The sequence below is a fragment of the Podarcis gaigeae genome, assembly GCF_964106915.1.
Source record: "Podarcis gaigeae genome assembly, chromosome: 4".
In the NCBI taxonomy this organism is placed as follows: domain Eukaryota; kingdom Metazoa; phylum Chordata; class Lepidosauria; order Squamata; family Lacertidae; genus Podarcis; species Podarcis gaigeae.
The window spans coordinates 93,626,535-93,640,151 of NC_139677.1; the positions used below are offsets into that span (position 1 = coordinate 93,626,535).

The following is a 13,617-nucleotide window of genomic DNA, read 5'->3' on the forward strand; positions in this document are numbered from 1 at the left end:
CAAAACAGTAGATGTGTGGTTTTTTTGGTGCAGGCTGTAGCCATGGACATGCTATGTGATCTGATGGAGAATTTGGGGTGACCCAATGCAAAAATCCTGAGGATCCATGTGCTTTTACCTCCCCCCTCCCAGGCAGCCTCCTTTATCTCTAGAGTCCCTTATGTCCCTCCTGATCCCCTGCTTAGCAGCTGCTCAGCGGCTTTGTTTCAACACCCCCTTCCCTCTTTTTTGCCTTAGTGTCTTTTCCTTAGGTGAAGCAGTTTTTTGCTCCTCCTTTTCTTCTAATTTCTCTCATTGCTTTAATCTTCTTGTCTCCTTGCAAGTTCGCTGTCTTTACCTCCCCCCTCCCAGCAGCCTCCTTTATCGCTAGAGTCCCTTATCTCCCTCCCGATCGCTTGCTGATCAGCTGCTCAGTGGCTTTGTTTCAACACCCCCTTCCCTTTTCTAAAAAAAAAGAGCATGATCTGCTTTTTGCCCCTGGGCAATTTGGCTCCAGGGACCACGTATTCGCTCCATAAGGCACACAGACATTTCCCCTTACTTTTTAGGAGGAAAAAAATACGATATATAAAGAGTTCATATTGACATCACATTGTTGTACTTGGTCATTGTGTTGCCTTTGGATACAGTGGCAGATGAGCTGCCTTGCAGGCAGAAGGCTCCTGGTTCAATCCTGGATGGTATTTCCAGGAAGGGATGGAAAAGACTCCTGCCTGAAATCATATCCAGCTGCTGCCAGTCAGCGTGGGCAATACTGAACTGGGTAGACCCAAGATCTAACTTGTGCTTCTTCTTTTTTCCTTCACCTTCAGGAAAACATAAACATTGACGAAGCTTCCAGGTGCTTGGTGAAACACATCATTGCTAGTGAGAGTGACCCAGTGCAGCCCGTCGAACCTGATGTTGTCAAACCGCACTTGAATTCCTCCAAGCTCGTCAGCTGCTCAGCTTGCTTTAAGTCCTAAGTAACTTCCGAGCTGTTTGTGGACACTGGAACTGAGCTAATAACTCACGAGAGAAAAGTGTCTCCACGTAGCCCAGCCTTTGCTACTCCAGAACACAAAACCAAGATCAGGAAATCTGCATCCTTCCCAAACATGCGGTTGAAAAATATATATATATCAAAGTTGTTGCTTTAAATTCTTTGGATGGTTTGCCTTGTAGGGTCCCCCCCCCCAAATGTTTGATATTCACAGTCTGGGCTATTTCTCTGAATCATCACTGCTCAGCCAAGGTGCTCTCTTTAAGAAGGCTGAGATATTACATTCATTGCTTCTTTTGTGAATACCTGCTTGAGGGAGACTCTAAAATTTGCTTTCTGGGGATACATCACAGTTACAAGCATACCCACAGAAAGCAAAATTATTTTTAAAAAGAGTTGAATATCCACAGCTATTTTGAAAAAATATATGATGGGGTTAAATGCAATATTTCTTCTAGGGATTTTTAGTGGGCGGGGGGTGGAATATATATATTTTGCTCTGCAGCTCTGCAGCCCAGTGACATGAGCTCTAGATTCTGGCAGTATTTCCTACTGCTTAGATGAGTCATTTGGGAATCAGAAGTCTGCCTTGGGGGCAAGCAGATGTTTTCATTCCTGTTCTGAGGGTTGGCTCTGCTGCACGACCCACTTCTGCCTGCCTCCTGGTTTAACCAAGAGAGTGACGAAAATTAATTCCAAGTGTGTCTTATGCTGCAGTTTTTCATTCGTGCCCTTTCCCCCTTTCAGGTTTCTTTTGGGCACAAAAATAAACCTTAGGAATGTACAATCTCTCTTGCATCAAACCAGACACCAGCCTTTTGTCTCTTCAAGTGGCCAACCAGATAACTCAGGGAATCTCACAAGCAGAACATGAGGACGCTTGTCCTTCTCTTGCTACTATTCCCCATGACTGGCACCTAGAGATATGGTGGCACCTCCAGGATTATGGACAACATAACTAGCAGCCACTAGGAGCTTTGCTCTCCATGAATTTATATGCACTCATGCATATTGGTAATCTATCAAGTGAGGGGAAACCCCTAGAGTTGGCTTCACAACTCTAGTAATTCCTAGACTTAGGGGCGGAGCAAGGTGAGTGCGTTGGGGGTGGAGCGCCCTGGGTGTCATCTCCTGGGGGTGACATTTAGCGCCACGGCCATCCACAACTCCTGCCTACCCTGAGCCATCGTGGGAAGAGCGGTAGCTGCAGTGCTTTGGAGGCATCCTTCTCCCCTTTCCCCTTCGCTTTGACAATCCTGCTGGAGGAGGCATGCAGGCAGGCAGGGAGAGGGTGGGAAGGAGGCAGGGCAGCAAACCAGTGGAGGAAACGCCCCCCCTAAAAAAAGTTCAACAACTTTGGCCAATCCTTCCCTAAAAAAAAGCTCAACAGCTCCTGGCAATGACAATGGGTAGATCACAACCAGTCTTTTTATACTGTGAGTAGATCACAGTCTCTTTGGAGTCCAACTAGATTTCAGGGGGGGGGGAGAGAAGAATTCTTTTTGCACCGGGTACCACCTGACCTTGCTATGCCACTGCCTAGGCTTAAGTCCCATTGATTTCAATGGATCTGCTCAGAGCATCACAAAGTCTGGATCCAACACAGTGGCAAACTCTGTAGGTTCAATAATCTGAAAAAGTCCTGACTTTCTAAAGAAATCGGAAGATGGCAGATCACTTGTACAAGAGTGCCACTCCTCCAACAAAATGAGGTCATTTGTCGCCTCCCCGAATCTGAAAAGAAATTTTGCAAACTCGCATTGAGCCTTTCACAGCTGTTGCAGAGATTAATAGTATGGCATGCCCGTGCTTGCTCACAGGTGACTGAAACTTATAACACAATGGTGTGAAAAGCTACACCTTCTGCACAAAAATTAGAGGATTGTGAGTTCTACCGTCTCCTTGCTTGTATGTAGCCCAAAGCCAGATAGACGGGCCCGGCTTTAGGGAACCTATAGCTCTCCAGATGTGGCTGGCTTGTGTATCCATTAGCTCTGACCATTGGGGCTGATGGGACTTGGGGGTCCCAAGAATATCTAGAGCAGGTGTAGGGAATCTGTGCCCCTCCAAATGTTGCCAAACTACAACTCCCAACACAAAGCCAGCATAACCAATGGTCAAGGATGAGGAGAGTTGTAGTTCAACAACAGCTGGAGAGCTACAGATTCGCTGCCCCCTGATTTAGAGGGTCACAGGTCCTTTTCCATGGACTAAACGACCTATAAAGCACTCTCCAATTCTTAGCATCCTCTGGTTTTGTTTCTTTGGAATTTCAGCCCCGCTGATTTTAGCAGAATTTGCTCCCAAGCCAGGGTGCCTATCAGCTGGATAGCTCAGTTGGTGAACTGTTGCCTGGATAAATTTCATTTACAATTGCAGCCTTAATGTAGTACATCTCGGCTGACTTTTCATCCTTCAGGATTCTCATGGCACCTGTGACATAGCCTTCAGCTGTCACTACCTTCCTGAAAGTAAGTGTCATTGGACTCAATGAGAACTTCTGAGTAGACACATACGCTGCAAACTAGTCACAGGCACCACAGATCTATATAAATGGCTACTTGGAAGTAAGCCCCATTGAGTTTAATGGGAATTATTCCCAGGAAAGTGTATAGCAGGGACAAGGCACCTTATGTGGTTTGACTCCAATTCCCATAATATCCCTGATCGGGATATAATGTTGGCTGAGACTGATGGGAGTTGGAGTCCATCTGCACACAGGGAGCCTTAATGTCAACCAGGGATGATCGCACTTGGCTACCTCAACAAGGGCATGCAGAAATCCAGGTGTTTTATTCCCACCCCTTAAAATGTGCTACACATCTTAAGACCAAGAGTGAGATTTCAACAGAAGAGCTGTACTGCTACTGGAACGTGATCACATGCCTTAAGATGCAGTTCTTGAAATGAAACGCTACACTTTCTACAGAGGGAAAACTTTTTGTTCCAAAGAAATAAAGAATCCACCCCCCGATTGTGGTGCTTTTTGTTTGCAAAGCCCAAGAAATGTGTGTATAGCGAGAACAGAGACTCTGTGTCCCTCCTGACCATTGAACATGCTGGCTGGGGTTGCAGGGAATTTGAGTCCGACAATATTGGGGTGGGCCACAGGTGTTTATATCCATCTTCCCAATGTTTCTTTGATTAAAAGAGGGAAGTGTGAGATTTGCACTCACAAAACCCCTCTGCTTGAACCCTTCACTCCGAAATGGACCTATAGACCCTGGGGAGAGAGCTCTATCCTGAAGAAGGGTATTGTGGGAATGTTAAGGATCGTAGGAAAGGATATATTGAATAAGTATTATCCTTCCTTCACTCACGCTAGTGAGTCATGTAGCAGAGCAGTTTCCCCTTAATATAGGTAAAGGTAAAGGTACCCCTGCCCGTACAGGCCAGTCGTGTCCGGCTCTAGGGTTGTGCGCTCATCTCACTTAAGAGGCCGGGAGCCAGCGCTGTCCGAAGACACTTCCGGGTCACATGGCCAGCGTGACGAAGCTGCTCTGGCGAGCCAGCACCAGCACAGCACACGGAAACGCCGTTTACCTTCCCGCTATAAAGCGGTACCTATTTATCTATTTGCACTTAGGGGTGCTTTCGAACTGCTAGGTAGGCAGGAGCTGGGACCGAAGGATGGGAGCTCACCCCGCCGCAGGGATTCGAACCGCCGACCATACGATCAGAAGTCCTAGGCACTGAGGTTTTACCCACAGCGCCACCCGCATCCCCATTCCCCTTAATATAGCAGGAAGCTGGTTTCCAGATTCACTTGAATCTCTTTTGTTAAGTAATCCAATCTGGCTTGCCTTGGTGGATTATTCCTGGTGTCCCCTTTCATCCCTCTTAAAAGAATAAAGACACAAGTCTTTCCTTAAAAGTAACAAGAAGTTTACTCACATTTCAGTTCACGATTTGATCCCTGAAAGGCAGGCTTTACTTAGTATTTAAATAACAATCTGTGAGTTCATCTCACGTGGAGATTGAGCTCCTGTGCTGCTGGCTGAGAGCCAGCAGACAGCCAAATTACATTAAGAGAACAAAATGGCTGCAGGAGACCAGCGTGGCAGCAAGCGAGCAGCAAGCAAGAGATGGAGAGCAAGAGAGAGAAAATGGCTGCATCTCGCCTCTTTTATGGAGTCAGCCAGGGCCACGCCCATCTCCCAGGTCACATGCAGGGGGAGGGCGCTTCAGACCAGTAGAACAAGAAGTTACACTGACTGGAGAAGCATCCCCCTGCCTGTGCCCACTCTAGGAAAATAAGGAATGTGTCATTTGACTGTCCCAATGGATTACATCCCACAGGTAACTCTAGCAATGTGCATGGATAATATTTTAACAAGGCATCCTCTCTTCACCAAGACCCCCACCCGAAAAAAGGAACAAAGGTTTATCATAAAAGGTGACTGTCCCTGATATAAAAGGATAGCTGGAGTTTAGGGTCCCCCCCCTTGTTGGCAATCCGATTTGCATGTTATTAGAAAAATAATCCATGATTCGGGCAGAAGGGGCTCCTGCTGGAACCCTGGAAAGACACTGCCATGGTCAGACAGACAATGCTGAGCTAGGCTGACCAGTTTTCTGATTCCATACATAGTTTCCTATGTATGTCCCCACTCATAGCTTGCTGGAAAAGAAAATTATTAAGAACAAAATCTTGGAGATTTTGACATGGCATGCAAGTAAGGTTACCAATAGGCCAAGAAGGGGGGAACACATTCTCTTGTGCCTTTAGCAGTGTATTTATATATGTAAGGTAAAGGTAAAGGCGACCCCTGACCATTAGGTCCAGTCGCGGCTGACTCAGGGGTTGCAGCGCTCATCTCGCTTTATTGGCCAAGGGAGCCAGTGTACAGCTTCCGGGTCATGTGGCCAGCATGACTAAGTCGCTTCTGGTGAACCAGAGCAGCGCACGGAAACTCTGTTTACCTTCCCGCCAGAGCAGTACCTGTTTATCTACTTGCACTTTGACGTGCTTTCAAACTGCTAGGTTGGCAGGAGCAGGGACTGAGCAACGGGAGCTCACCCCATTGTGGGGATTCGAACTGCTGACCTTCTGATCGGCAAGCCCTAGGCTCTGTGGTTTAGCCCACAGCGCCTCCCATGTCCTGGTGTTCATATATGTAGAAATCCGCAATTGATCACTAAACAGAGCTAAACTTCCAACATTTGTCACAAGCAGAGTCGATCGATGATGATGATGATGATGATGATGATGTGCATACTGCCCTTCATCCACAGATCTTGATGTGCTTCACAACATAAAATTACGATATAAAAACCACAGGATACGTAGTAAAAATAATAGCAACAAGCAACCAATAATCCACTCTCCCACAACACATTTAAAAGAGCAGCAGATGTCAATCAACTAAAGGCCTGGTTGAAAATGAGTGTCTTCACCTGGTACCTAAAGGTGTAGAATGAAGGTACCAGGTGAGGCTCCCTGGGGAAAGCATTCCACAAATGGGGAGCCCCTGCAGAAAAGGCCTGTTCTCGTGTTGCCACCCCCCAGACCTCTTGTGGAAGAGGTACAAGAAGAAGGGTCTCAGATGATGAACTCAGGGTCCAGGTAGGTATTGCAGTTGTGCACATGACATACTTAGGTCCATTCATTTCAAAGGGTGAAGTAAAATTCAGTGGCCTACAACCCAATGCTTCCAACTTAACTCAACGGGCTCAGGAATGTAGGAGCAAGTGATTCACAGCAACTGGAATTCAGAGACATTGTCTCTGACAGTGGAGGTGGAACACAGTCATTTGTGGCCGTGAACCCTGGGGCTGGCGGGAGTTGGAAGTCCAAGAGAATTTAGAAATAACATAAGAGCCTGCGGGATCAAGCCAATGGCCCATCTAGTCCAACACCCTCTTCTCACAGTGTCCAGCCAGATGCCTGCAGGGAAACCAGCAAGCAAGATTCAAACACAAGAGCACTCTTTCCTCCTGTGGCTTCCAGGAATCAGTGTTCAGAAGCATTGTTGCCACCGAGCATGGAGGCAGAGCCTAGCCATTGAAGCTAGCAGCCATTGATAGCCCTCTCTCCTCCATGAATTTGTCGAATCCTCTTTTAGAGCTTGGACTACTGCAATGCGCTCTACGTGGGGCTACCTTTGAAGGTGACCCAGAAACTGCAATTAATCCAGAATGCGGCAGCTAGACTGGTGATTGGGAGTGGCCGCTGGGACCACATAACACCGGTCCTAAGAGATCTGCATTGGTTCACAGTACGTTTCCAAGCACTGAATTGATGCTGGTGCTGACCTTTACAGCCCTAAACGGCCTCAGTCCTGTATACCTGAAGGAGCATCTCCACCCCCATCATTCAGCCCGGACACTGAGGTCCACTTCTGAGGGCCTTCTGGAGATTCCCTTATTGCAAGAAGTGAGATTACAGGGAACCAGACAGAGGGCCTTCTTGGTAGTGGCTGCCCTGTGGAACACCCTCCCTTCGGATGTCAAGGAAATAAGCAGCTATCTTATCTTTAAAAGACATCTGAAGGCAGCCCTGTTTAGGAACGTTTTTAATATTTAATGCTTTATTGTTTTTAACACTCAATTGGGAGCCACCCAGAGTGGCTGGGGAAACTCAGCCAGATGGGTGGGGTATTAATAAATTATTATTATTATTATTACTATTACTGTTATTGTTATTGTTATTGTTATCCTGGTTGGTGGCCATCACCCCTTCCTATGGAAGTGAGTTCCACAGTTTAACAATGTGTTGTGTGAAGGCCACAGGTTCTTCTTCCTTGGTGTAGACAAAACTGAGATGGATGGATCAGTGACCTGGTTTGCTATGAGGTCGCTTCCTATGCCCCAAATCTGAACTTCCTCCACCTTCAAGTCTTTTCTCAGCAGTAGCATCCCAAAGCATTGCAAGACCAGGAGCAAGGCTGCCTAGACAGGTAGACTGCATTAGGTTGCATCACCGTAAGACCATGCAAGGTAAGTTCCTTGTTTTGCCATACAAAATAAGATTGCTGCAAACAGCTGTAATTTGAATCCCCCTTGGAGACATGTAGAAATTGGAAGCTTTCGAGATGTTGTTTTATCTTTCTTTCACTGTGATAGATTGTAGCACTGCTCGGATCCAGCTGTTGTGTGTGGTTTTCTTGCTTCCTTGCTTGCTTTCCTCACTTTAACAGCCTTGCCGGTTTTCATACAGCTTAAGTGATCGCTAATTGGAAGTGAGGAATGCACAAAAAGCACCTGGGTAGTTAGTTAGCAGCCTTTGTGTTGCGAGATCATTTGGAGATCCTTGAATGAATGCTCCGTAATTCAGAATTAAGGCTTTTTGCAGCACGATCGTGAACTTTCCAAACGAAGATTGAATTGCTGCTGTGATGTATGAACGTGGCTGGGAAAGTCTCCGCTATTCTTCCGTATTCTTATGTCATATCTTAGATATCTACTCTATATATGTGCTATTATGAGTTTGAGTCTTCCCATGTTCATGTTTGTGGGATGTGATCCATGGGAGGCAGTCAAGTACAACATCCCTTGTAATGATAGAGAAGACATGTGGGGGAATGTTTGGTCCAGCCACTCAAAACTTCCTCTTCCTCCTGGCTGCAGCATCCTTTCTCTGCATGTGACTAAAGGTGGGCGTGACCTAACCTGTCCAGGTAACAAAAGGACGTGTCACGCAGCGCACCTACCTCTTTTTGACTTCCTTCTTCATTTGACCAGCTTTTTTAGCTAGGACTGCTCTACTAGCTCCTAGGTAGCAGAAGCACTGGGATCATTCCCCCATATGGGGGAACATATCTGTAACTAAGTTTGCCTTCAGGAATCCAACTGTGAACTGATGTGAGTAAACTTCTTTTATTGACTTTGAATAAGATTGTCGTGTCTTTATTCTTTTAAGAGGGATTAAAGGGAATTTACCAGGAATATACAATTCAATCTGAGACAGACTGAATTGTATAATAGTGAGAGGCTTACACGAGCCTGCAACCAGCTATCTGCTGTGCATGTAAGAAAGGGGAATGGAACTCTGATACATAAAGGAAATTGCTAACGCAAGTTAGGAAGGGTATTAATAAACAATATATCTTCTCCTGCCACCCTGAACACTCCCCACAATGTTGATGCAGCAAAAACTATCACCCACATACACAAGCGAAGGACTGAGTCACTGGCAAATTCTGGTTTAGCCAGAGAAAGAGTGTATTAGACACTTACTGAAAACTTACCTTTTGGGGAGATCTTATGAAGAACGCTTGAGGGAGTTGAGTATGTTTAGCCTGGAGAAAAGGAGACAGAGAGGAGGGATGATAGCCATCTTCAAATATCTCAAGGGCTGTCACATGAAAGACTCTGGCTAAACATTAGGAAGAACTTTCTGACAGTAAGAGCTGTTTAACAGAGGAACAGACTGCCTCAAAAGTGATGGACGTTCCTTCATTGCATATTTTCAACAGAGGCTGGATGACAGTCCATGAAGAATTCTTTAGCTGTGATTTCTGCTTTGCGGGGAGTTGGACTAGATGACCCTTGGGGTCCCAGAAGAAGAAGAAGAAGAAGAAGAAGAAGAAGAAGAAGAAGAAGAAGAAGAAGAAGAAGAAGAAGAAGAAGAAGAATCTGCTTTTCTCCAGATATTAATAATAATAAATAGGTGTTCACAGACCTTCCTAGTGTCTCTATTTTCCAGGAACAGCCCCGGATTTATAGAAGCTGTCCCAGTTTCTGATTTGATCCTGGAATGTCCCACTTTTCCTTAGGACGATCTTACCTTCATGGGAAAAAATGTTGGAGGGTTTGGTAGGTCGCCCCTATTTTCATCCGAGAAATGTTGGAGGGTGTGGTGTTCTGGGGCGTTGCAGGTGAAAACATACACACTCCTTGGGCCAAACCTTTTTTTAAGCAAACAACAACAAAAATTCTAATTTAACTACATGCCAGAAATTACGAAGCCATTCTAGCTGTAGCTCGACTGTCAAAAGATTTCCACTTAGCAGCAACCAGTATCGGCACCCCACTAGTGTGACATATTACCAATTAACGGAATATTAAATCTATCTACGAGTTCATTCATTTATCCTAACAACTAACAGAATTGACTCTGGTTGCAGAGGGAACTTCCATCAAGCCGCACACATTTTACATGCCCAAAAACATTTATCAAAAGCTCTTGATTTTAGAACAATCCCCACCATATGCCAGTAATCTACTTTATCCCTCCTTCATCTCCAGGGCTGCTTAGGTGATACATCAGTTTAACTTGCCTGGCAGCAAGTACTACTAGGATAATGAACGGTAATTATTTCCTCTAATAGTTCTGTAAGCTGCAGTGGCCAGAATCACTGGGAAGATAAATTCCCACTGATTACTAATTAATTGTAAGGGATCTGTGATCCTCCAGATATTATTGGACTACAACTCCCATCATCCCTGACCATCCGCCATGCTGGCTGGGACTAATAGGAACTGGATTCCACCAGCAGCTAGCGAGCCAACAGGATTTTTCCAGTGTTGCCATCCACTGATTTTCCATCATTACAGAGGAGGCAGGTTTAGTCGTTGTCTGAGGACTATCCCTGCCTCCGGGTCTGGTCCTGACCGGATGAATACTAGAATCAGCAAGGGATACCCACATGACCTGAAAGTGTTGCTGTGCAATGCCAGATCAATGATTCATAAGACCACTGCCATCCATGACTTGATCATGGATGGAGGACTTGACCTGGCATGTGTAACAGAGACTTGGTTGGATGAAGCAGATGGGCCTGTCCTTGCCGCTGCTTGTCCACCAGGTTTCTCTTACGCACAGCAACCCAGGTCATGTGGGCGGGGAGGGGGGGTTGCAGTGATTTTTAGGAAGTCATTAGTTTGCACCAGGCGTCCTATTGGGAAGACCCAGTTTTCTGAGTGCATGTTCTGGAAGTTGGGCAATAGGGGCAGTACAGGATTCCTTTTGGTGTACCGACCTCCCCGCTGCACTAAGGATTCCCTGCCCGAGCTGCTTCAGGTCGTGGCGGATGTTCTCCTGGAGACACCTAGCTTGGTTGTCCTAGGGGATTTTAACATCCATGCCGACACGACCTTACAAGGGGCCGCTCGGGACTTCGTGGAAAGCATGGCCTCCATGGGGCTGTCCCTGAATAAGTCTGGCCCAACCCATAGCCGCGGACATGCCTTGGACCTGGTGTTTACCTCTACGGATGTTGGTGATCTGACACTAAGTAAAAGTGAAACGAAAGAAGTGCCATGGTCAGACCACTTCCTGGTGCAACTGGACTTCTCTGCGACCCATCCCCTCTGCAGGGAGGTGGGACCGATTCGGATGGTCTGCCCCCGCCACTTAATGGATCCAAATGGTTTCCAGAGAGTGGTAGGGGATGCTTTATCCCATGTTGATGGCCTTTCAGCCGATTCCCTGGTGGCCCGCTGGAATGTGGAGTTAACTAGGGCTATTGACTGTTTGGCTCCGAAGCGCCCTCTCCGATTGCATGGAGCCCGGAGAGCCCCGTGGTTTTCCACGGATCTGAGGGCAATGAAACAATCGTTGAGACGGCTAGAGCGCCGGTGGCGGATAACTCATTCTGAATCTGACCGGACACAGGTTAGAGCTCAACGTCGAGCCTACCAAGTGGCAATAGCGACGGCGAAGAAGACTTTCTTCACCGCCTCTATTGCATCGACAGAAAACAGCAGCAGGAGACTCTTTCAGGTGGTTCACAATTTAGTGGAACCACCTGTAACATCGGGGCCCAGTACGGGCCACATGTTCTCCTGCAATGATTTTGCAAATTTTTTTGCAGATAAAATCGCTCAGATTCGGGAAGAAGTAGACTCCACCGTGGGAGCAGGGCCGGGGCAGGAGAGTGCTAGAGTCCTGTCTGGTCAAGTTGTGTGGGATCAATTCCAATCTGTTACCTCCGAGGATGTGGACAGGCTGCTTGGACGAGTGAAGCCAACCACCTGTCTCCTGGATCCTTGCCCATCCTGGCTTATAAAAGCTAGCCGGGAAGAACTGGGCGATGGGCTTCGTGGGGTGGTGAATGCTTCCCTCCGTGAGGGAGCCTTCCCAGACCCGCTGAAAGAGGCGGTTATTAAACCGCTTCTTAAAAAACCATCTTTAGATGCGGCCACGATGGCCAATTACCGCCCAGTCTCAAACCTTCCATTCTTGGGCAAGGTGATTGAGCGAGTGGTTGCTGAACAACTCCAGGCACACCTGGAAGAAGCGGACCATTTGGATCCCTTCCAGTCGGGATTCAGGCCTCATCATGGGACTGAAACTGCCTTGGTCGCACTGGTTGATGATCTCCGGCGGGCTAGGGACAAAGGTGAGAGCTGTTTCCTAGTTCTGCTGGATCTCTCAGCGGCGTTTGATACCATCGACCATGACATCCTTCTGGACCGTCTTGAGGGGCTGGGAGCTGGGGGCACTGTCATACAGTGGTTCCGCTCCTTCCTCCTGGGCCGTGTTCAGAAAGTGGTGGGGGGGATGAGTGTTCAGACCCCTGGGCTCTCACTTGTGGGGTGCCTCAGGGTTCTGTCCTCTCCCCCATGCTTTTCAACATCTACATGCAGCCGCTGGGAGGGATCATCAGGAGGTTTGGGCTGGGTGTTCATCAGTATGCAGATGATACCCAGCTCTACCTCTCTTTTAAATCAGAACCAGTGAAGGCGGTGAAGGTCCTGTGTGAGTGTCTGGAAGCGGTTGGAGGATGGATGGCGGCTAACAGATTGAGGTTGAATCCTGACAAGACAGAAGTACTGTTTTTGGGGGACAGGAGGCGGGCAGGTGCGGAGGATTCCCTGGTCCTGAATGGGGTAACTGTGCCCCTGAAGGACCAGGTGCGCAGCCTGGGAGTCATTTTGGACACACAGCTGTCCATGGAGGCACAGGTCAAATCTGTATCCAGGGCAGCTGTTTACCAGCTCCATCTGGTACGTAGGCTGAGACCCTATCTGCCTGCAGACTGTCTCGCCAGAGTGGTACATGCTCTGGTTATCTCCCGCTTGGACTACTGCAATGCGCTCTACGTGGGGCTACCTTTGAAGGTGACCCGGAAACTACAGCTAATCCAGAATGCGGCAGCTAGACTGGTGACTGGGAGCGGCCGCCGAGACCATATAACACCGGTCTTGAAAGACCTACATTGGCTCCCAGTACGTTTCCAAGCACAATTCAAAGTGTTGGTGCTGACCTTTAAAGCCCTAAATGGCCTTGGTCCAGTATATCTGAAGGACCGTCTCCTCCCCCATCGTTCTGCCCGGACACTGAGGTCCAGCTCCGAGGGCCTTCTGGCGGTTCCCTCACTGCGAGAGGCCAAGTTACAGGGAACCAGGCAGAGGGCCTTCTCGGTAGTGGCGCCGGCCCTGTGGAATGCCCTCCCATCAGATGTCAAAGCGATAAACAACTACCTGACATTCAGAAGACATCTGAAGGCAGCCCTGTTCAGGGAAGTCTTTAATATGTGACATTTTAGTGTATTTTTCATCTCTGTTGGAAGCCGCCCAGAGTGGCTGGGGAAACCCAGCCAGATGGGCGGGGTACAAATAATAAATTATTATTATTATTATTATTATTATTATTATTATTATTATTATTATTATAAACATCTGGCCAGTTCAGATGACAACCTTGAGCTGGGTTAAGAGCTTTGAGAACTTAAAGAAGAAAAGTCACT

The 13,617-nt window shown here is 47.4% G+C and overlaps 1 protein-coding gene across 1 annotated transcript in view; it reads left to right on the forward strand.

Annotated features, from left to right (window-relative positions):
• The window catches only part of RAB38 (RAB38, member RAS oncogene family), a 32,724-nt gene extending 30,934 nt beyond the window's left edge, over nucleotides 1-1,790 (forward strand). Inside the window, exon 3 of the mRNA XM_083737451.1 lies at nucleotides 813-1,790. Coding sequence (XP_083593577.1) covers nucleotides 813-965 — 153 coding nt within the window. The 3' untranslated portion in view covers nucleotides 966-1,790. The remainder of the gene's footprint in view (nucleotides 1-812) is intronic.
• The last annotated feature ends 11,827 nt before the right edge of the window (nucleotides 1,791-13,617 follow it).